We start from the raw sequence: 25,223 nt of genomic DNA on the forward strand, positions 1-25,223 counted from the left end.
TGTCGGGTGTAGGTATATACCATGGTTTCTATCTTTTACGTAAGACATTTACACGCGAGTCTGTTGTTGTGTAGATAGAAAGAAAGAAGGGCAAGCTAGAAGATAGGAAAGCGCGAGAGAAGATTATTTTGTTTTGATAGAAGGATAAAAAAAACCTGGAAACCAGAAAAAAAAACTCTTTGTCTGTCATGCTGCATGCAATAGGGAATTTACATGGCAAAACCACTCTGGGAAGGGGTGCTCAAAATCCATGTAAACAAGTCTGTAGTTATAAATTAAATTATGAAATTTGTTAAATTTAATACAACTCTATATTGTCTGCAATGGGGGAGTGTTTTGTTAGTGGGGCATGTGTTATTTTTTAAGCATGCAAACCTGTATTCATTGTCCATGACCTCGCCAGGTCGTCATCGGTTTGCATCAGTCACAGTTGCGTTGATTACCCCTGCTCTATACTGTTATCTCCGCACTGTTTCTTCTGCTTTAATGGTGGGCTGTCTGTGGTTGAATTTCTGTTCACAGTATCTGCGTAAGTGCTGCTGATGTAGATTTGTCCTACAGTGGTTGTGATTGGATTGACTGTATTTCCGAAGATTTTTCTAGATGCTGCTTGCATGGCTATGGTTAGATTTCTGCGTTGTTGGTGGTTTGTGGTTGTTGTAATTATGTATGTCGTCCAAGTTGCTATTTTGTTTGTGGCTATTTCAATTGCTTCTTTTATCCATTTCTTCATTTCACGGTTAAATTCTTCCGCTTTGCTGGATGTGGGTGTTTGTGGTAACTGGTGGTCCTGATAAGAACCAGTAGTTGAATCTGATTTGTCTTCTATTGTTATTAGTGGTGGTGGTCTTCTTGGTTGCTGCGCTTTCGGTCTTCTCGGGCAACTACTGCTACCAGTACGGTGGGAGTCGCTGATGCATGTGGCACAGAAGTTGTTGTTCCTTGGTTTGTCGCACCCTTCTTTGTGTTGCTTGCCACAACAGTTGAAGACTTTCTCCACTTGGCACCAGATGTCCGTACTGGTAGCAGTTATGGCATGGCATCGGCCTATAAAGCGTCCTCGAAGTTTCTACTTTGTAGTGTTTCTGTTGTATATTCACTCCGGTTGCTAGTAATTCGTTCACTTGCTGTGGGTCGTCAGAGAAAATTCTAAGTAGTGACGTTGGGCATCTGCCCGTTTTGATTCTTATTATATTGCTGATATTGAGTTTTTGTTTCCTAAGTCCCATTTTTAGTTCCTGCACATCTAAGTTGGTTGGTACACTTTTTACAACGCATGTATAGGTGGTGTCGTTTCTTCTGGTTTGTTTCCTCGTGCTCCTGGTTTCTGGTTCAGCGACAGGTACATCTTGGTTTTCTCTATTATTCGCAGGGGTGAAGAGTGGACTTGATTGCTTGTTGTTTTGGGTGGTCGGTGCTCTGTCTTTTGTTTTTCTATGAGTGTTTGGTCCTGAAGAGGGCCGGTGTGCTTTTGCTTTTCTTCTTGGGTGATTTCTTTCTTGTCTTCTTGGCTTCACCAGGGTGAAGCCGTTCGATTTTTCTGAAGCTCTCTTTTTGGGTTTCTTGGTATGTGTGGTTCTTTCCATCGGAAAGATCATCTTTGTGGGTTGTTGAATTTTTCCTATCGTGTTCTTGTCGTCATATTCCTCATGTTGGGTTTCTTCTTCTGTGTTGTTAACTTCTTCATCTTCCATGAAGTATGCTCGTGAGCCGAACTCACATGCTCTGAATAGACGAAGGAACATCTTTCTTGTAACGAGATTAGTAAAAAGGAAAGTAATTCCCTTGTGTCCAGTTTTCTGAAACCTCACGTTTGTTAGGTCCATCTTCTTTGCTATAAGGTCCTTAGTGTCCCTTCCTGTTTTGAACCCGCCACTAAAGTTAGCTAGCGTTAGTGGCAGGTCAAATTTTTCTGAGACGTCTAGGTCGGTGATCTCGCAGGAAGCTTCCTCTCGCTCCGTCACGTCTTGCACGGTCGGCACTTTCCGGGTAGAAGTCATCTTTCTTGGACGCGGCATGATTGGCAGCACTTTGCACTTTGGTCCTGAAAAGGGCCACACTTTCTGGGAACACACAATGTCACTATTGCACTATATGGGTGGGTTGGTCCTTGAAAGGGCCTGTTAGCCTCTAATTTTTAGTGTCTTGTGCCTCTCTATGCTGTCCCGGGGAGATAGTATTGCGTTCCCGTCAGCCGACTGTCGCCAAAGGCTGTACAACCTATATGGCTAGCGCAAAGCTTGACTCACAATAGGGGTCCAGCCGACGGAAAACAATTCCTATTTCCATAGGAAGCGGTGTGTGTTGAATGTGTTGTGAATTTTGCCTTTATTAAAACACAGTTTCTCTTCTCTTCTCTAATAGACTCTATGCAAAGTCGTTATGTATCTCAGCACAGAGATCACTCTGTTAGTGAGCACACCTCAGTTAACACTGCAAGGTTTACTGGTGTGTCACGGCGTCTTCTCTTCTCTCGGCGTTAATCTTCATTCCCATTCGCTGTCTGCGATATACTTATATAGTTTCGATCGGAATGCCACACGCGAAATGTACGCGAACTAAAAATTTATGTGTTTTTCATATTTCGCATGCTTTATGGCTAGCAGTTCAATTTTTTCAAGTTAGTTTCTTTTATAATTTGGAACATGACAACCATGAGGAACAGAATTTAAATTGACGACCTTATAGGTCGTCATAAAAGGGTGGATGACACATTAAATGTAATTTTTAAATATAAGGGTTCTGCAAGGATAACGGGTTGATTCGATACACAACATCTACTCCTCTTGAGTTACAGATATCATTTTATTGCTTAGGATTAGTTGCAGATTATTAAAAAAAATTTACACTCCTTCAATACACTGTATAAGAATTAATTTACCAATGCATTATACAATCTTATTAAGAAACTTGTCACAAATGTTCTGAGGCCGTTATAAATCATATAATTATGCGACATTTATGTTCCAATTATATTGAAGTAAATTTTGCAAAATACCATTTACATTAATATGCCATTTAGGAATGCTGTGATAACAGTATTTAATATCTTATTTAATATGTAAAGTGTTACGCTGGTTTCTTTTCTGTTTCTGCACGATGTAATGGATTTTCCAGAATAAGTGTTACATAAATATTAAGCATCTGTGAACTTCAACAAATCAAATAAAATAATTATTTCTTTCTAGAATTTTCGAAAATGTCGCACAATACTGTGAAACATACAGCAACCTCATTCCACTGTCTTTCGTACTGGGTTTCTACGTATCTGTTGTGATGCAAAGATGGTGGGGCCAATATACGACGATACCTTGGCCTGATTCTATTGCTGTTTTCGTCAGTACAAATATTCATGGTCAGGTGAGTGAGCAACTTCTCGAAGTAGAAATTCACACTTTTACCAGCTTAAGTACTTCTAAATTTCAAGTTTTAGTATTGAAATTATATATGTAAAAATACTTTTTTAATTCTTCAGGAACTGCATGATGTGCACAGAATATTTTTGTCTTAGCCAGTGGCTACGCACCATTGGTCATGGAAAGTACGTAATTTGACACTTTAAGCCTTGTAGATATTACCATACTTATTAATCACATTGTAATTTGCACACAAAGAAATCAAATTGTTTGTTCGGTACTCGAGATTCAAGTGTAAACATATTTGGGGAAGCATAGTCAGTCTGACTTATGTCTCCTGGTGATAACAGGAATGATTAGATTCCTTGTACAATAATATATTCCACTTATTGATATTTTGCACATGATCGCTTTCTCCATTTCAACAATTTTTACTGTTAATAACAAAAGTTGATTTATGTTGTAAGTTTATTATTATAACGAGAACATGAGATGAATTGAAATATTCTTTTTAAAAAATGGATATGAAATGTAATAGAGAATCTCTAGAAGATACAGACTGTAAAAAAGGAACTGAAAAGTTCATTACAGCCAACAATTTATCCAAACTCAGGTTGGTAAGCTACGTGGGCCATCACGTATATACAAAACATAGTTTTGGTGAGTAACTTGTCCTGAAGAAAGTAGGTTATGATCTACTATTAAAGGAAACTTTCGTTGACGCAGTTGCCACATTCGCTGCCGTTCCACACAATAATGTAATATGACTAAAGCATTTTGGTGAAGGGCGATTAATATTTTATTGATTTTGGCTTCAATATTTTGTAAACCTTGTTATATTAAATGCAAATAAAATTCAATCCCCAGTCTGGTGCTGTAGGTCATTCACACATACAAAGAAATCAAGGAAGTCTCATAATAATTTAAAAATATGTTTAGTTAAAACATTCTTTTAAATAGGAAATATAAAAGTATGTTATGCAGCAATGTATCAAGGAAATAATAAGACTTCCTACTTCACGTTATGAAGTAACTCTAAAAATGTAATGGTAAGCGGAAGAAATGACGCTACCAAAACTAGGAAGAAAAGGTAGGTGGACGAAAAAGAGTAGGGAACTAGAGAGTGTTCTGAAGTGACCGTCTGACTAGAAGGATCGACATCTCAAAATCTTCACTCGTCAAAGTCTGGGTGAGTACAATGCTGGTTATTAATTGATATCACACTTTATTATTCGACTTTGTCTCAAAATTCGTTTAATTCTTATCCTATCTTCAAAATTCATTATGACAGTTATTATAAATGTTATCGTAAGGCATCAGCACCAGATTTGGGTAATATTCTGATCTGATATCTCTACTTTTATTTCTACAATCTAATTCATCCATCTTAACTAATTATTTGCTCTACCTAAAATTTAATGGTTAAGTTTATTATGAGAAAACTCTTCAAATTGCCCCCATGCTATTATGGTTATTATTACATTGGGTTATGTGTGGATAAAATTGTATATGTCAACGTCCGGATTCTCGGTCCAATATGTTGGCATATGTTAACATTACCCAAATCTGGTGCTGAGGCCTTACGATAAAATTTATAATAACTGTCATAATGAATTTTGAAGATAGGATAAGAATTAAACGAATTTTGAGACAAAGTCGAATAATAAAGTGTGATATCAATTAATAACCAGCATTGTACTCACCCAGACTTTGACGAGTGAAGATTTTGAGATGTCGATCCTTCTAGTCAGACGGTCACTTCAGAACACTCTCTAGTTCCCTACTCTTTTTCGTCCACCTACCTTTTCTTCCTAGTTTTGGTAGCGTCATTTCTTCCGCTTACCATTACATTTTTAGAGTTACTTCATAACGTGAAGTAGGAAATCTTATTATTTCCTTGATACATTGCTGCATAACTACTTTATATTTCCTATTTAAAAGAATGTTTTAACTAAACATATTTTTAAATTATTATGAGACTTCCTTGATTTCTTTGTATGTGTGAATGACCTACAGCACCAGACTGGGGATTGAATTTTATTTGCATTTAATATAACAAGGTTTACAAAATATTGAAGCCAAAATCAATAAAATATTAATCGCCCTTCACCAAAATGCTTTAGTCATATTACTATAAGCTACTCTTGCTCTGCCAGACTCCGTCTCTCCTCTTGAATAAGCGATACTCATTACCTTCTGCGTAATCTCTTCAATTTTCCGCTAATAATACAATCCTGCTAATACTCCCGTCACTGTCAATGTTCCGCCATCAATACTCCCGTCCTGCAAGTTGAAAATATATATAAGATTGTGTACTTTATTTAGTGCGCATAAGAATATTCAAACGTTAACTAGTCGTTATATCGACGCTAAGAGGCTATCGCAATAGCATATTCATAATACTTTATGTAAATAGGAAAATTATGTATTATTTTGTCAGTCATAGAGAACCATCAGTTGTTGATGGTCAGACAGTTAAGCTGCTATGTTCTGTGCAGCACAGCAGACAGCTAAGTTCTGTGCAGCTAGGTGGTTTCACAGAGGCAACTAGGATTAACCCTTTTAAATTTTTTGACCTGTATACAGGCCATGGCATCGACCTTCGGAATTTACTTTATAAATCCCTAGTAATGCTTTTCACGTCGTTGTTTTTCTTTTTTTGCATTTACTCAAGTATGGAAGCACCAAAGAACATGTTTTATGGGCATTTTGCAGTCACGTGTGCGATGCCTGGGGGCAGTGACGTTACAAACAACGAAGGCGGCTTTTAAAAAAAGTCAATTTTATAGCTTTTATTTAAAAAATTCGTGACCCATCCCTATTAATCTTAGAAACATACCTTGTACCTCGTTGATTATGTTATAAAGCAGAGTTTCCAAATGTAGCACTCAGATTTTTCTATTATGTACCATAAGCGGGAAAATCCTGCCCAAATCGAAAAAAGGGATTTTTCAGGAGAAAATTTCCGTTTTTTTCTAAATTTCTCCCCTCAGGCACATATAGACATATTAGAAGTGGTACCGTTGGTAACCTACTCTTATTTGGAACAAAGCAAGATACAAATCATGATCTTAGAGTAAACAGAAATGTGCCAGGAAATTTTCCAATGTTTGAATTCTTGCTTTATTTAGACATTCGTTTTAGTCAATTAGTTTAGTAAAGTATCTACAGTATTATCACTGTTTATCCTAAAATCATGAATCATACCTTGTTCTCTTCGGCATGATATTGCCTTTCGAACGGTATAACTTGCATATCCGTATCGTGCACTTGAGGGGAGAAAATTCCCCCAAAAGTGAAATTTTTGTAAAAAAAAAAAAAATGCTTTTTACAAAGATTTCTTTCTGTGGGGGAATTTTCTCCCCTCAGGTGCACGATACGGATATGCAAGTTATACCGTTCGAAAGGCCGATTCATGCCAAAGTAAACAAGGTATGATTCGTGTTCCTACAACAATTAGGGATGTGTCAGGAAATTTTTATCTAGAATTCGGTGTTTTTTCATGCTACAGGGGAACATGCGTATTGTTGAGACATGGGTCAATATTTTTTCTCGCCCTTAGTTTTCAAGATATGAGATTGGTATTTCTTAGTTATTACGTACACTATGTAGTATATTTCGAAATATTTTGGGCGGTGAGTGTTACCGCACAGAGGGGCCCAGAATTGAAGAAAGGTTTTTTTAAAGAAAATTTTCCTTTTGGGGGAATTTTCTCCCCTCAGGTGCACGATAGGGATGTGCAAGTTATACCGTTCGAAAAATCGATTCATGCCGAACAAGACGAGGTACGATTCATGTTCCTGCAATGATTAGTCTTTATGCTGAAGCGGATTGGATAGAAATTGACTGAAAATGCATTATCGACGGAAAATTGGTAAATCGGCTATAGCGTCAAGACGATAGGCTATAGGTTCTGTACGATAAATGAGCAACATTTGTGTCACCTACGTAATTTATAGATTAATTGTTGTAGCTAAATGTAAAGTTGTGTAAGCTTTGGTAATAAATTTAATCCAAATTCTAGTAGCTTTTTAATTTACATAAATATGTTTTATGCATGGTTATAAAGTAGCTACATTGCCACTAGTGGCACAATCGGCGCCACAATCTGTTATTTCAGCTGCTTGCATATTGCTAGATCAACAGGTGCATTTCGCCAGCCCCCCCCCCACCTTGGAGTTTCGAAAAAAAACCTATGCCAATCGTTTGTGCTACGTTTGTGCCGGAATGTACCGCAAAAATTTTCGTTTGTACCACTTCCGGTACGAAGTTATAATAGTTTTAAAGTGGGGAGCTGGGGAAACGGTAGCCCCCACCTTGGAATTTCGAAACGAAACCTATGCCAATCGTTTGTGCTACGTTTGTGCCGGAATGTACCGCAAAAATGTTCGTTTGTACCACTTCCGGTACGAAGTTATAAGGGTTTTAAAGTGGGGGGCTGGAGAAACGGCAGCCTCCCTACTTGGAATTTCGAAACAAAACCTATGACAATCGTTTGTGCTATGTTTGTGCCGGAATGTACCGGAAAAATTTTCGTTTGTACTACTTCCGGTACGAAGTTATAAGGGTTTTAAAGTGGGGAGCTGGGGAAACGGCAGCCCGCCACCTAGGAATTTCAAAACTAAACCTATGCCAATCGTTTGTGCTACGTTTGTGCCTGAATGTACCGCAAAAATTTTCGTTTGTACCACTTCCGGTACGAAGTTATACGGGTTTTAAAGTGGGGGGCTGGAGAAACGGAAACCCCCTAAAGTGAAATTTCGAAACAAAACCTATGGCAATCGTTTGTGCTACGTTTGTGCCGGAATGTACCGCAAAAATTTTCGTTTGTACCACTTCCGGTACGAAGTTATAAGAGTTTTGATGTGGGGGGCTGGAGAAACGGAAACCCCGTAAAGTGAAATTTCGAAACAAAACCTATGGCAATCGTTTGTGCTACGTTTGTGCCGGAATGTACCGCAAAAATTTTCGTTTGTACCACTTCCGGTACGAAGTTATAAGGGTTTTGATGTGGGGGGTTGGGGAGACGGCAGCCCCCCACCTAGGAATATAATAAAAAAACCTATGCCAATCGTTTGTGCTACGTTTGTGTCGGAATGTACCGCAAAAATTTTTGTTTGTACCACTTCCGGTACGAAGTTATAAGGGTTTTGAAGTGGGGGCTGGGGAAACGGCAGCCCCCCACCTAAAAATTTCAAATCAAAACCTATGCCAATCGATTGTGCTACGTTTGTGCCGGAATGTACCGCAAAAATTTTCGTTTGTACCACTTCCGATACGAATTTATAAGGGTTTTAAAGTGGGGCGCTGGAGAAACGGCAGCCTCCAAACTTGAAATTTCAAAACAAAACCTATGCCAATCGTTTGTGTTACGTTTGTGGCGGAATGTGCCGGAAAAATTTTCGTTTGTACTACTTCCGGTACGAAGTTATAAGGGTTTTAAAGTGTGGAGCTGGGGAAACGGCAGCCCGCTACCTAGGAATTTCAAAACAAAACTTTTGTCAATCGTTTGTGCTAGGTTTGTGCCGGAATGTACCGCAAAAATTTTCGTTTGTACCACTTCCGGTACGAAGTTATAAGGGTTTTAAAGTGGGGGGCTGGAGAAACGGAAACCCCCTAAAGTGAAATTTCGAAACAAATCCTATGCCAATCGTTTGTGCTACGTTTGTGTCGGAATGTACCGCAAAAATTTTTGTTTGTACCACTTCCGGTACGAAGTTATAAGGGTTTTGAAGTGGGGGCTGGGGAAACGGCAGCCCCCCACCTAAAAATTTCAAATCAAAACCTATGCCAATCGATTGTGCTACGTTTGTGCCGGAATGTACCGCAAAAATTTTCGTTTGTACCACTTCCGATACGAATTTATAAGGGTTTTAAAGTGGGGCGCTGGAGAAACGGCAGCCTCCAAACTTGAAATTTCAAAACAAAACCTATGCCAATCGTTTGTGTTACGTTTGTGGCGGAATGTGCCGGAAAAATTTTCGTTTGTACCACTTCCGGTACGAAGTTATAAGGGTTTTAAAGTGTGGAGCTGGGGAAACGGCAGCCCGCTACCTAGGAATTTCAAAACAAAACTTTTGTCAATCGTTTGTGCTAGGTTTGTGCCGGAATGTACCGCAAAAATTTTCGTTTGTACCACTTCCGGTATGAAGTTATATGGGTTTTGATGTGGGGGATTGGGGAGACGGCAGCCCCCCACGTAGGAATTTAAAAAAACTATGCCAATCGTTTGTGCTACGTTTGTGCCGGAATGTACCGCAAAAATTTTCGTTTCTACCACTTCCGGTACGAAGTTTTAAGGGTTTTGAAGTGGGGAGGGGGCTGGAGAAACGCCAGCCTCCCTACTTGGAATTTCGAAACAAAACCTATGCCAATCGTTTGTGCTATGTTTGTGGCGGAATGTACCGCAAAAATTTTCGTTTGTACCACTTCCGGTACGAAGTTATAATAGTTTTAAAGTGGGGGCAAAATTCAGAAACATCAAATTCTATACAAAGAGAGATAGAAACATTGAGTTAACGGCAATCGTTAGTGCACTTAAAAGCACTAAGCACTAACGTTAGTGCTATCATATTTTGGGATTTATTCAAGATTTTTGGTGGGGGGGCCAACTTTAGAAATGTCAAATTCTATACAAATAAAGGTAGAAGCATAGTGTTAACGGCAATCATTAGTGCATCATTAGTGCCCTTAAACGCACTAAGCACTAACGTTAGTGCTACTATATTTTGAGATTTATTAAAAAAATTTGGTGGAGTGGTCAACTTCAGAAATATCAAATTCTATACAAATAGGGATGAGACATTGGGTTAATTGCAAACGTTAGTGCATCGTTAGTGCACTTAAACGTACTAAGCTCTATCGTTGGTGCTACCATATTTTGGAATTCCTTCAAGATTTTCGGTGGGATGGGCAACTTCAGTAATTTCAAATTCTATAGAAATAGAGATAGGAACATAGAGTTAACGGCAATCGTTAGTGCATCGTTAGTGCACTTAAAATACTAAACACTGACGTTAGTGCTACAATATTTTGGGATTTATTCAAGATTTTAAATGGGGGCCAACTTCAGAAATATCAAATTCCATACAAACGTTTAGTGCTTTCTAGAAGCACTAACGATACACTAATGAATGGCATTAATTTTTTGTTAGTGCTTGAAGTTGACGCAAGTTCACTGTGCCCTCCAAAGATATTGTACTTGTAGCACCTACACTAATGAAGTACTAACGTTAGGGGTTGGTGTACTAAAAACCACTAACAATTGCACTAGAAGATATCATTAGTGCTTTTGAATATGGCGGAAATTTGATGCAATTAAAAATTCCCAATAAATGTCTTATAGGAGTTTAGTGACATGTAATTGTCCATAACTACACTAATATTGAAGGACAAACTAAACTGTTAGTGTTTTCCAGAAGCACTAAGGATGCACTAACGATTGCACTAGAATAGATCATTAGTACTCTTGAATTTGACGAAAATTTGATGCAATGAAAAATTTCCCATAAATTTATTATGTGTTTCGTTACATGTAATTGGCCATAACTAAACTAATATTGAAGTTCTAACTAATTTGTTAGTGTTTTCCAGAAGCACTACCAATGCTGTAACGAATGGCACTAATTTTTTAGTTAGTGCTTGAAGTGGGGGCTCTAAGTTCACTCTGGCCTCAAAAGGTATTTTAATTATAACACATTTACTAATGAAGCACTAACCTTAGGTGTAGATGCGCTAAGAAGCACTAACAATGCACTAACGATCGCTCTAGAAGAGATCATTAGTGATTTTGAATTTGGCGGAAATTTGATTCAATGAAAAATTTGCCTAAATTTCTTGTGAGTCTCGTGATATGTAATTGGCCATAACTACACTAATAGTGAAGCACTAACGAAATTGTTAGTGCTTTATAGAAGCACTAACGAATTGGACTTTTTTTCCGTTAGTGCTTAAAGTGTCGGTGCGAAATTCACACTGACTTCCCCATAGGTTTTTTTACTTGTAACACCTACACTAATGAAGCACTAACGTTAGGTGTTTGTGCTCTAAGAAGCAATTACGATGCACTAACAATTGCACTAACAGAGGTAATTAGTGCTTTTGAATGCGATGGGAATTTGATACAATGAATAATTCCCCATGTGTTTCTTATAAGAGTTTTGAGACTTATAATTGGCCATTTCTACACTAATGGTGAAACACTAACGAAACTACTTGTATCTTCTAGAAGTACTAACAATGCACTAACGTATAAAATTAATTTTTTCGTTAGTGCTTGTAGTGGGGGCTAAGTTCACGATAATTTCAAAAGTTTTCTTTCCTTGTAACATTAGTGCTTCCTAGTGCACCAACACCTAAGTTTCGTGCTTCATTAGTGTAGGTGCTACAAGTAAGAAACCTTTGCGGGCCAGCGTGAACTTGGTTCCCACTTCAAGCAGTAACGAAAAATAAGTCCATTCGTTAATGTATCGTTAGCGCTTCTGCAAAACACTCATAGTTCCGTTAATGCTTAACTATTGATGTAAATATGGCCAATTATATGCCACAAAAATCACATAAGAGATTTATGTGGAATTTTTCATTGCGTCAAATTTCCGCCAAAATCAAAAGCACTAATGACCTCTTCTACTGAAATCGTTAGTGCTTCTTAGTGCATTAACACCTAACGTTAGTTCTTCATTAATGTAGGTCCTACAAGTAAAATAACCTTTGGAAGCTTTCATAAACTTGGCGCCCTACTTCAACCAATAACGAAAAAATTACAGCCGTTTTCATTAGTGCTTCACTATTAATGTAGTTATGGCCAGTTACATCTCAGGAAACTCATAAGAAATTTAAGGGGAGTTTTTCACTGTGTCCAATTTTTGCCAAATTAAAAAGCACTAATGATCATTTCCAGTACAATCCTTAGTGCATCGTTAGTGCTTCTTCGTGCACCAACCCCTAACGTTAGTGCTTAATTAGTGTAGGTGCTACAAGTAAAATATCTTTGGTGGTGAGCGTGAATTTGCGCCCTCTTCAAGCACTAACAAAGTAATTAGTGCATTCGTTACTGATTCCTGAAAATACTGACACTTTGTATGGAATTTGATATTTCTCAAGTTGGCCCCCACCAAAAATTTTGAATAAATCTCAAAATGTGGTAACACTAACGTTAGTGCTTAGTGCTTTTAAGTGCACTAACGATGCACTAACGATTATCGTCAACCCCATGTTTCTACCTCTATTTGTATAGAATTTGATATTTCTGAAGTTGCCCCCCCACCGAAAATCTTGAATAATCCCAAAATATGGTAGCACTTACGGTAGTGCTTAGTGTGTTTAAGTGCACTAACGATGCACTAACGATTACGGTCAACCCCATGTTTCTACCTCTATTTGTGTAGAATTTGATATTTCTGAAGTTGGCCCCCCCACCGAAAATCTTGAATAATCCCAAAATATGGTATCACTTAAGGTAGTGCTTAGTGTGTTTAAGTGCACTAACGATGCACTAACGATGCACTAAGTTTAGTGAAAATCTGTCTGCATAAATATGGGTGGGGGTCTAACTTCATATGAAGTTGGTCCCCCACCAAAATCTTCAATATCTCGTAAACGCTGATAGCACTAATGTTAGTTCTAAATGCACTAACGTGCACTAACGATGCATTAACGATGTGCAACGTTTGGTGTAATTTGGGAGAGGTGGGGGGCCAACTTCAGGCACGTAAATTTTCTGCGGTACATTCCGGTAAAAACGTACCACAAACGATTGACATAGTCTTATCTCGAAATTCCAAGGTGGGGGGTTCTGGAAACGGCAGCCCCCTAGTTAAAACTGTCATACTTTTGTACTGGAAGTGATACAAACAAAAATGTTTGCGATACATTCCGACACAAACGTAGCACAAACGATTGCAATAGGTTTTGTTTTGAAATTTGGTGTTGCCACGAGACGAGACATTTCTTGTGTCTCGTCTCGTCTCGTAAACGAGACGAGACACGAGACGGGACAGAACCCTCTTAGACGAGACACGAGACGAGACGGGACGTCTCGTGAAATGTCTCGTCTCGTGTCTCGAAAATGAAAACGCTGGCGGGAATGGCCAAGATTGAAATTGCCAGTGGTCATATAGATTGCAAAAGGAAAATCCCTTTTGTGAGAAAACATGTTGAAAAGCCTTCATAGAAAAGTGTCCTCTGTCTATTGAATGAAACAATCGTGATACATGAGCTTCCAGGAATATCATCCTTAATGTCTTGTCCCCAATTCCCCTTGCTGTAAACTGAGGAATTCTCTTTTTTTTTATTTCTGGCTGGAATGATGACAAACAAAATCAAAGACAGGGAAGATTTTTACAAGGTCAAGAAACCGAACTACCACCACCATCTATTCAATTTGAAAATTGGGTAAGGTCTACACTTGTCTTTATTCTCTGGTGGCGGTATTCTTTTTGCTATATGAACCGAAAACGGCAATTGAAGTATGTCGTCTTGCAACTAAAATTTTGTCTTCTCTCTCTCTCTCTCTCTCTCTCTCACACACACACACACTCATACACACTCACATAAAAACACACTTTTACCATCGCTCGCTTATTATACAGCAGTCATGTTGTAAAATTCATCTCTTCGTTTGGAAGGCGGACGGACGACAAAAGAAGCAAAGATATTATCGACGAACCCTTCAAATTGTTTGCTTTCAGCAAATTTATGATACTAATAATAACACTTTAGGTAAAGAAGTTTTACAGGGGGACCTTCGTTTTGTTACGCGGAAATGTTTGATCTGACCAGAGTGCGAAATTGCCCTCTGCTTCGAGAGGAGGGGAATACTTCCCTTTCCTAGTGAATAATATTCATTAGGACCTGAATTACCTTCAGAAATTGTTTCTTACAGGCGCACTAAACCTCTCGAACTTGATAAGTGTAAAGAACATTTAGTATAATATTCATGGAACTCCATTGAAAGCAGAAAATATCATGAGAATGATCAAAATTCGAACATTGAAGAATATAATTAACAGAAAAGAAATAGGATACCCAAACCATATTTTTAAACCTGCTATAAAATGTATATCCTATATTTTTACTAATTCCTTACTCCCATGAAAGTATCCTGGGGAGGATATTATCTCAATTTTTTTCAGACTGAAATCCTTTTATCCCGTACGATTCCCCCCCCCCTGACACAGTACGAAAAAACAAATGTTGTTAAAATCCATACACATGACCCTTCCGGGACTCAACCCGGGGCATTCAAGCCGATGGTCTATCGCCGCTGACGGCTCGGCTTGGTATGAAGATGTACGTTGTATGATTGCGAATAGATCCCGACAATATAACGAACTTTAATCCAAAATGGCCACCCAAAAATCAACTTTTTTTTTTTTTAGCCATTAGCTAATCTGGGTGTACTGTCATGTGTTTGTTACACAAACGGGGCAAGCACCACATAGTAGCACACACCCCGCGGTTATGGGAACAGATTTGAACCATGGAGATGAAGACTGACCCCAAGCATTCTTTCGTCCGATGTGTCGTTCCGCTCCCATTACTATGGCACTTTAAGTAGAGCTTAGTGTGCAGTAACATATAAAATTTCAATCAAATACTTTCCATTACTCAATAAAATTATTTGGTTCCGAGCTTTTTTTAAAAAAAAAAAAAAATAATTGCAACAAATCTATATATGATAAAATGGAAAGTAGTTTTTGGATTGTTATGGGTTAACACTGTGAAACCTAAAGGCTGGAATATATGAACTTAGATAATTTCGTCACCGGAAATTTCGCCACCGGAATTTTCGTCACGGTAATTTCGTCACCAAAATATTAGCATGTAGGTTATTTCGTCACCAGAAATTTTGACATACTAATTTCGTCACCTGTAATTTTGTCACCAAAATATTTGAATGTAGGAAATTTTGTCATGGTCATTTTTTCACCTTTGTTGAACTAAGTAGAGACAAAGTAAACGACCAAAACAGCTAATCTTATCTTTATCAAACTTGGAAAACAATTCAGTTGGTGTTCGACTCTGGAAAATCGAAGTTTCGGACATTTGACGCAAGAACAAACAATAATAAAAGAACATAATGTCAGCTTCAGCAAATGTTAAAAGCGCAGGCAAAATGGGCCGCTAATGGATTTATATCACTATTTAGAAATATTAAGGTTTCAAAATTTCAGAACAAAAAATAGAAAAAAATATAACTTTTTATAATGCAATAAGTGTTTTACGTGTTGATTTTCTACTATTCATAGCATGATAGGAAACAACAAGCAAACATTTTTTCAAACATTTAGTTCCAGTGTTATACGTTATGCACAAAGACTGGAGCCATTTCTGCAAAATCTGAAACACTCTTCTAGTTTTGTTTTTTGGTGGTTGACCCACAGCATCTTGATGTAGCACAGTTGAAACCGTTTCTTTAACTTGTTGAATTAAGTACTATCAAAATAGTCCAGAAGTTCCAGCTCTTCCTCCGAAGCCTCTTGTATTCCTGATGCACATCTGCTGCGGGAAGAAATGCCAGTCCGTTCAATTTCTCGCATAATAGACGAAAATTTCCATTGCTTTTGTGCCGTTCTGTGAATCCAATCTCTTGGACCTTTCTCCACGTTGAGTGAGTGAGGTGGAAAAAAGCAATGCTGTACACGAGTTAAGTTTCCGAAAGTTGCTTTTACAGTCTGCATTTCCGCTCTCTCGAAATCCATAACCACAGTTACAGGGTCCGGGTATTCACTAAATTCACTGCACTGATGCACCACCGTACGAAACAGTTCTTCATATGAATTTTGTGTCTTGCTCTGCATTAGGGCATATAACATATAGGGCCTACGTGATTTTTTTTAAAGGAACCACTGAAAAGTTTCCGTCCACCATCCATGTTTCACTTCTCAATAGCTCCATAAGGTTATATATAAAGGAAACTGTTAGAAATATTTATATGTTTTTCTTCCATTATATAAATTTGTTTCCTTCACATATATATCCAATAACAATTCGCCAATGTTTAATCAGAGTTGAAATATAACATTTTTCTTTCAATAGCTCCTAAAAAAAGATCACGCTTTTCACATGACTCAGTTAACGTGGATGAAGGTCCAAGAGTTTGGGCTCGGAGAACGATACAAGAACGATGCACATTTTCGCCTAGTTTGCGGAAAAATGAACAGATTAGCATATCTTCCCATATTTATTTGCAATATCCTGTTCTGAAATTTTGATATTGGCGAAGCTTAATATTTGTAAATAGTGATTAATATTTGTAATTACTTTCCTACGTTGCCTTTGCTTTTAACATTTGCTGAAGCTGGCACTATTTTCTTGTACTGGTGCTCCTTGAGTACCCGAAACTTAAATTTTACAGAGTTCAACACCAACTGAATTGCTTTTCAAGTTTGATTAAAATAACGTAAGTTGTTTAGGTCATTTACTTTGCTTCTACTTAGTTCAAGAAAGGTGAAAAAATAACCGTGACAAAATTTCCTATTCAATTTGCTTCAGTTGAAGATTAAAAAAAGCAATTCCAAAAACTTTTTCGATTCATTCATTGTACTTGTATTATGTTCTAAAAGACACTGGTGATGAAATTATTATGACAAAATTTTCGGTGACGAAATTACCTATATAATAACACTTTGGTGACAAAATTACCGGTGACGAAATTACTGTGACTAACTTTCCGGTGACGAAGTTTCCGGTGACAAAATTACCGCCGCCCGGAATATATGAAATCAAAGTGTACACACATATCTATATCTTTCCATCTCTCTCTCTCTCTCTCTCTCTCTCTCTGTATATATATATATATATATATATATATATATATATATATATATATATATATATATATATATATATACATATACATCAGCTAATGCTTATGACAACAAATACTATTCGAAGCTTTCTTGCACCCACTGGAAAACGTGAAGTATATTAATATTTATTTGCATATATTGTTATTGTAGACTGTTCCCATAATGCCCACCGACTTCGATTTTACAAAATTTGAGAAATAAATTTCACTTTTTATTTAGTGGTCAATTTGAAGGCATTTTGTTATACTACAATTAAGAAACCCATATACATCATATTACGAATCAATCATTATGGAACAATCTCATGTGTGACACGCAGCAGTGGTACTAATCTTTGAAAGTTTCATTTACAACTTTTTTCCTTTTTCTTTTTTAACTGATTTTGTGAGTAATGGTGCATTCAGTATAAAGGTACAACAAGATATTCTCTCTCTCACTCACTCTCTCTCTCTCTCTCTGTGGGTGTGTTTTTGTTTCTACTTTCCGGCGTAAGCGTATGGATACTACCAGGTATACTTTCCTGTGTACATATGCTAGTGTGTGTGTGTGTGTGTGGCGCCGGTATATGAAGTATTAATTGGGATCGCGTAGTGGAACTTATCGATATTAGTACGTACATACGAACGGCTGTTACTTCACACGATAACTTTGGACGAATGCGAATTTTTAAATTCTGCTTTTTGCAATAACTAAGTAGAGTGATTCCTCTCGAGGGAGTTCCCCTAAATGGTAGCCCTCACCATGTCCAATTGAATCACAAATTGCCGCAATTGTTTGTACATTGTTTGTACAGAAATATGCAGGCCAAATTTTCGTTTGTACACTATTAGGGGCGCCGCCAGAACGAAAACAAATTGGGGGCTGTCTAAGTGGTAGTCCCCCACCAACATGTCCTATTCAATTACAAATTATCGCAATTGTTTGTACTTCGTTTGTACAGAATTGTGCAGGTGAAATTTTCCTTTGTACACAATTAGGGGCGCCGCCAGAACAGAAAAAAATGGGGGCTGTCTAAGTGGTAGCCCCCCACCATGTCCAATTCAAGCACAAATTTTCGCAATCGTTTGTAATTCGTTTGTACAGAAATGTGCAGGCGAAATGTTTATTTGTACACAATTAGGGGCGCCGCCAAAACGAAAACAAAGTGGGAGGGCTGTCTACATGGAAGCCCCCTACCATGCCTAATTCAATCACAAATTGTCGCAATCCCATGTACGTCGTTTGTGCAGAAATGTGCAGGTAAAATTTTCGTTTGTAGACAATTAGGGGCGCCGCCAGAACGAAAACAAAGTGGGGGCTGTGTAAGTGGTAGCCACACACCATGTGCAATTTAAGCACAAATTTTCGCAACCGTTTCTACATCGTTTGTACAGAAATGTGTAGGCAAAATTTTCGTTTGCACACAATTAGGGGCGCTGCCAGAACGAAAACAAAGTGGGGGCTGTCTAAGTGGTAGCCCCCAACCATGTCCAATAGAATCACAAATTGTCGTAATCGTTTGTAGGTCTACTTCGTTTGTACAGAAAAGTGCAGGCTAAATTTTTGTTTGTACATAATAAAGGGCGCCGCCAGAACGAAAAAAAAGGGGGACTGTCTAACTGGTAGCCCCCCACCAACATGTCCAATAGACTGGAATAGTGGTGACGTTATTTCCTCTCCGTTACCATGGTGATCGCCGTTTTGTTTTCTATACAAACGTGAGTGTGTAAATGAGATGTTGAGTAAACAATGGCTGTGAAATTATTTAGAATTTTTAAATACTTTGATAACGAAGTAAAGTTGGTGGAAAAAGGCGAAAATGCTCTTGAATCAAATCACGTGTCTTCCGTAATGTATGATGGCGAATTTAAATATTTAAAAGGCAGAGTGGAGGCAGACATGAAGAACTGAAGTTGAGGTAATTTTGTATCCATTATTTGTTAATATAAATGTCTCGATGTATTGCACAGAAGGGGAACAAATCTTATGTAAAGATCGTGTTGATTTGTCTGTATCATGTAATATTACAATTGTGTGTTCTGATCGAATCATATTTGCTCATTTATTTTGCCTTAGTAATTTTACGTTTACGATTAAGAATTTTATGTTGCCTACAGAATATCGAAAATCTTTAGTAAAGAATTCTAGATATTGCTTGTTCCATTTCTGCTCAATTACATTAATGCTTACAATGAAATACATAACATATCACCATTTATGCGTTATTTCTCAGCCTTCGCTTGTGTTTGTATAGAAAATAAAATGGCGATCACCGTGGCAACGAAAAGGATGTGACGTCACACTATTTCAGTCTATTCAATCACAAATTGTCGTAATCGTTTGTATTTCGTTTGTACGGAATGTGCAGGAGAAATGTTTGTTTGTACACAATTAAAGGCGCCGCCAGAACGAAAACAAAGTGGGGTGTGTCTAAGTGGTACCCCCGACCATGTCCAATTCAATCACAAATAGTCGCATTCGTCTCTACGTGGTTTTTACAGAAATGTGCAGGCGAAATGTTTGTTTGTACACAATTAGGGACGCCACCAGAACGAAAACAAAGTAGGGTGCTTTCTAAGTAATACCCCCCCCCCATTTCCAATTGAATCACAAATTGTCGCAATCGTTTGTACGTCGTTTGTACAGAAATGTGCAGGCGAAATATTTGTTTGTACACAATTAGGGGCGCCGCCAGAACGAAAACAAACTGGGGGCTCTCTAAGTGGTAGCTTCCCACCAACATGTCCAATTGAATCACAAATTTTCGCAATCGTTTGTACTTCGTTTGTACAGAAATGTGCAGGCAAAATGTTTGTTTGTACACAATTAAAGGCGCCGCCAGGACGAAAACAAAGTGGGGACTGTCTAAGTGGTAGCCCCCGACCATGTCCAATTCAATCACAAATTGTCGCAATCGTTTGTACATCGTTTTTACAGAAATATGCAGGCGAAATTTTCTTTTGTGCATAATTAATGGCGTCGCCAGAACGAAAACAAAGTGGGGCTGTCTAAATGGTAGCCCCCACCATATCCAATCCAATCCCAAATTATATGAATCGCTTGTACATCATTTGCACAGAAATGTGCAGGCGAAATTTTCGTTTGTACACTATTAGGGGCGCCGCCAGAACGAAAACAATGTGGGGGACTGTATAAATGGTAGAAACATTAAAAAAAAAGTGTCACATTTATGAAGTATTTTTCTAACAGGACTTTGTTCACACTATTGTGTGGTTTGGTATGTTCACACTATGGTGTGATTCACTATATTGATCTTATTCTAACGATGATGGAATTAAACGTTTTTCTTCTTTTGTTTTTTTATATTTATATTTATACTTACAATCATTATTGCTGAGTTAGTTTATTAAACTCGGCTCTTATTATTAAACTTATTCATTATTTCTTACATGAGCTGAATCCTTATGAGAAAAATTTATTTTTTTTTCTTTCTATCTTGCGCAGAAACCGTTATTCTCATCTCGTACAGGAAATTGATAAGTGGAAGATATAACAAATTCAGAAAGTAGACTGTTAAAGGGAAAATTATAACACAGTATTTTGTTTTATTTGATCATCTTCATTAAGATCATTTTGCAGAAACTATAGAATGCATGGTGAAGTATTTTGGTGCATTCAGCATTCTGATTTACGAGTAGAGTTGCTAACTGGCCGGTATTTGCTGTGATTTTGATTAAGGCCGGTGACCGGTACAAACTTCTTATTAGCCCCCTTCTGACCGGTATTTTGCAATCTGTAATCCAGAATATAACACTGAACAAAGAAATTTTTCAACAGGGCCTTTACAAACACAAATTTCCGTTGTATTATACATTATCGATATTTTTTTTAATGTATAGCAGTTTTTTTTATTTATTTAACATAAGAAATTTGATAACACTTATATTTTATTGTAAAAGAATTTTACATTTATTGAGAGTAGAAAATGACTTTTTAAAGCAATTTCCTTTGTTTGAAGTGTAAGTTTATAGAGTAAATTTCATCTTATGAATCAACTATTGTTACATAAAGGTAAATATCCAGTATTATTCATCTGTTTCGATAATTTTAAACAAGTGGCAATTGCTGGTAAATACAATAACGATCAATACAGTCTTCAGTTTCTCATTTGTACAGAGAATTTTGAGGGTGTGCCGGTAATTTTGTTTTCCTGAGTTGGCAACCTATTTACGAGGTTTTGTTTCAACTCTGCTACGTAGTGGCTCCGTACTGACACTCCGCATGTAAATAGCTATGTAAGGCTACCATACGCCCCGGTTTCTTAAAATTTGTCCCGGTGTGCAGAAATTTTAATTCTTGTCCTGTTTTTTTCTTTATTATTATTATTAATTACATATCAAAATTTCTGAAAACATAATAAAATCGACTTATTCCTTTTGCTTTCAATTCCGACGATACTATAGGAACAATTTCATTCTAATCTTTATTATTATTCCAAACGCTGCTTCCCCGGATATAACATGCAATGTTTAAATCCTCCTAAGTAGCACTCTTATCACTAAAAGTAAGAATGTATACCCCGAGGTGGCAACAAATTCTTGTGACGTTGCATACCAGCCCCGAAAACACATTTTTTTTCTGCTTCAGAAAAACAATTATGCGAATTGCTTTCTTTTAGTTCGCATTTTAGGTTAACAAAAATAAATCAGTCTATTGAAATTTGGAAACAACTTCATAAATCTGGATTTTTTTTTCTTTATAGACATGTAGAGCATGTAAAGGTGGTATGTGTAATAATATTGAAAATATAATTTTTGCCTAAATATTGTATGTTCACTGATTGCGTTTATATTGTACAACAGCTTCTAGCTTCTATAATAATTTTTAGCACTGTTGATTAAGTATGGACTATATTAATACATTATTTTAAGTTGTATAACTAGTGCGATACTGTAGTAGAATTCGAAAAATAAAATTAATACAAAATGCAATATTTACTACTAATTTGTAAGATGTCCCGTTTTTTCTGTTTTCGAAAAGTATGGTAGTCTTAAAGTATGCTAAACCATACAAAATAAATTGTACTGTAAATTGTACCTCTCTGATAGTGCTCTCAAACGGGTCGGGTCGGGTTGTCGGGTCTGGCCAGTCGGGTTAGCTCGTGTCGGGTCACTCGGGTCGGGTCGTCACATTCTTCACTTATTTTCTATACGGAATACTATAAGGAGCTTTGTTGTAGAATTCAATTCAAAGTTGGTGAATGAATGATAATTGTGACTAATTGAAGGTGAAATAGTAATAAAATTTTAATTTAACCCTATATTAACTAATTGGCATTGTAATTGTAATTAATATTACTACTGACTTTTTTCCTTTCTGCGTTTTTATGTCAAGTTAAATGTCACATTAAGTGAAATTGAAAGGAAATATCTAGTTAACGTCCCACGTTCCGCACCAACGCTAAGAGAGACAGTGATGATGAGAAATAATTGAAGTGTTTGAATGAAGAAAGTGGGAGGAAATGGGAGAACAACGAGAAAACCCATGCACACGGTGTTTGTCCACCAGAAAACTTACTTGGTACGAGCTGGAATCAATACCCATGGACCTTCGGGTCAAACATCTGCGTTTGGGCATGATACATTATTATTATTATTATTATTATTATTATTATTATTATTATTATTATTATTATTATTATTATTATTATAACTTTAAGAGTGCCCAAGAAAGTTCCGCCGCCTTTTCACCAACACCTTCGAACATTGATATGTAACCTAAGACGTACCTGGAATATCAAAAATCGTCTCCATCAGCCTCGACGACCTTCTGCCGACGTTCTGGAAGGCTATGGATTCCATCGCAGTCGAACTTGGTGGGTCGTGAAGTGAAGAAGGTATCAAGTGCATATTGAACCTCTACTAGCGATTTGAATTGGCGTTCTCCAAGGTGATTGTCCAAGGAATGGAACAGGTGATAATCGGACGGTACAATGTCCGTGGAGTATGGCGGATCCAATAGTGTTTTCCATCCAAGGCGTAGAATGGTGTACAGGGTCATTTTAGCCACGTGGGGCTTAGCGTTGCCTTGTAACAGGAGGACCCCTTTGCGATTCAGAACTGTTGGATTCAGACAGTACATAATGACAGTACACAGTTGCATTGATGATCTGACCAGCTGGTAGCAGTTCCCGATGGACGATGCCTCGAGCAGTCCACAAAATGCACAGGAGAACCTTATACTGGTGTAGTGCTGGCTTGGGCTGTTTTTGAACCGGTTCATGAGATGCTAACCAACAATCACGGCGCCGTGGAGCTTCGTACAGGACCCACTTCCCATCACATGTCAACACCCTGTCCAGAAATTGCTCCTTCCTCAGACGAGATACCAAAGAAACACAGGTGTCTGCTCGCGTTACTTTCTGGCTCCAAGTCAAATCATGTAGGACCCATCAACCCAACTTGCAGTGCTTCCCAAGTTGATGGTGGTGGTGCCGAATGGTTTCTCCACTTACACTGAAATGTAGTACCAGTTCCTCACATGTCTGTCTTTGCCTCAATTGCTGCCTGAAGATCTGTATTTTGAACATCTGTTTGTCTTCCGGCACGTGGTGCGTCTTCGAGTGTTTCGTCACCGTTCTTAAACCGTCATACCACTGCACTCTCCGCGTAGTCACGACACCCTCACCAAAGGCCTGTCATATCTTCCGCCCCGCGGAGCAGCAATTTGAACTCGTACAGAAACAAGCCCTTATGACGCTCTGTGAAGGCCCCATGTTCACTCAGTCCTTACGCACGTTGACGGTGTATCTGAATAGCCACAACCAAGTAATATGTTTTATATACTTACTAGTGTTGCTCACGAGACCAGGTTTGGGGCATTCTCGTCTCGAAAATGTGTCGTGAAGGTAGTCTCGTCTCGAAAAGTGCATATGTTTCTATTGAAAGAGCTCTGTCTCATCTCGTACCCCTTCATGAAAATTCTGTCTCGTCTCGTCTCGTCCAACAACTGACCTTCGCCTTATACCCATTCGCATTCAACTCACGGTGTGAGGGCCAATTGAACACAGACCTCCACAAAGAGACAGAACTTTCTTGGTCACCTTCAGATTATTATTATTATTATTATTATTATTATTATTATTATTATTATTATTATTATTATTATTATTATTATTATTATTATTATTATTGCAGCGGTAGTGATTTGACTTTCTCCGCAATAAAATACTTGCTAATTTTATATAACGTTGCAAATATCTTCTAGATAAATTAATCAAGAAAAAAATAAAAGGTAATTCCCTACAGAATGATATTTCAGTGCAATTAGTTCCTTACGATTCTATCAGACAGCAACGCTGTTTTTAAATAGAAAAATTGGAATGTTAACGTGATGAAATTTTTGTTTGTTACACAGCAAAAAATATTAAAAGAAGTTCTATATACATTCCTTACTAGAAAATAATGTTGTCTTCAGAACTTTTATTCTTTCAGTCTTCAGAACTTGTCTTCAGAACTAAGTCAAATTTTATTTTGACTTTCGAAGTTGATTGCCTAAATTTTAACCTTGGAAATTTGGATGTGGAGTAAAATAAAGAAGGTTAGCAGGGTAGAGAGGAAAACGAATTAGGAAATGCTGAAAAATGCAAGAGACGAGAGCAATATTAGACGATATAAGGAAGCGAAAAAATGGACGGATCACAAGTTTCGATCTTGCTAAGGGATTGCATTCTGAGAGATGTAGTAAAGGGAGTATAATCAGGAGAGCGAGAGTGTGTAAGAAGGTTGCAATTGATAGATTGTAATAAGGAGGGTGGTACTTTATGTTGGGTTGCGAGGCAGATATTAGCGGGAAATCGCAAAAATGGAAGATTCTTACCTAGTTCACGGAAACTGGCCTGTCATTAATGGCAGAACACTGAGGAGGAGGAGGAGGATAATTATACTACAAATAAAAAAGCCGAAACAATGGTTTATGCATAAGAATTGGTCAGCATTTTTTTTCTGGTGGCAGTTTTGTAAGGTTCTAGCTCTCTGAAACTGGTTAGATTGTAAGGTCAGGTCACTCGGGTCGGTTGTCGGGTTAGGTCACCTCGGGTCGGTTCACTCTGGTCATT

At 37.7% G+C, this 25,223-nt stretch overlaps 1 protein-coding gene across 1 annotated transcript in view; it reads left to right on the forward strand.

Moving 5' to 3' along the window:
* The window catches only part of LOC145681559 (bestrophin-4-like), a 1,326,494-nt gene that overhangs the window by 327,944 nt on the left and 973,327 nt on the right, over nt 1–25,223 (forward strand). Inside the window, exon 3 of the mRNA XM_081753197.1 lies at nt 3,189–3,360. Within this exon, the coding sequence (XP_081609323.1) occupies nt 3,189–3,360 (172 nt within the window). The remainder of the gene's footprint in view (nt 1–3,188; nt 3,361–25,223) is intronic.

Source organism: Thermobia domestica, chromosome 3, assembly GCF_964235325.1.
Source record: "Thermobia domestica chromosome 3, izTheDome1.hap1.1, whole genome shotgun sequence".
In the NCBI taxonomy this organism is placed as follows: Eukaryota; Metazoa; Arthropoda; class Insecta; order Zygentoma; family Lepismatidae; genus Thermobia; species Thermobia domestica.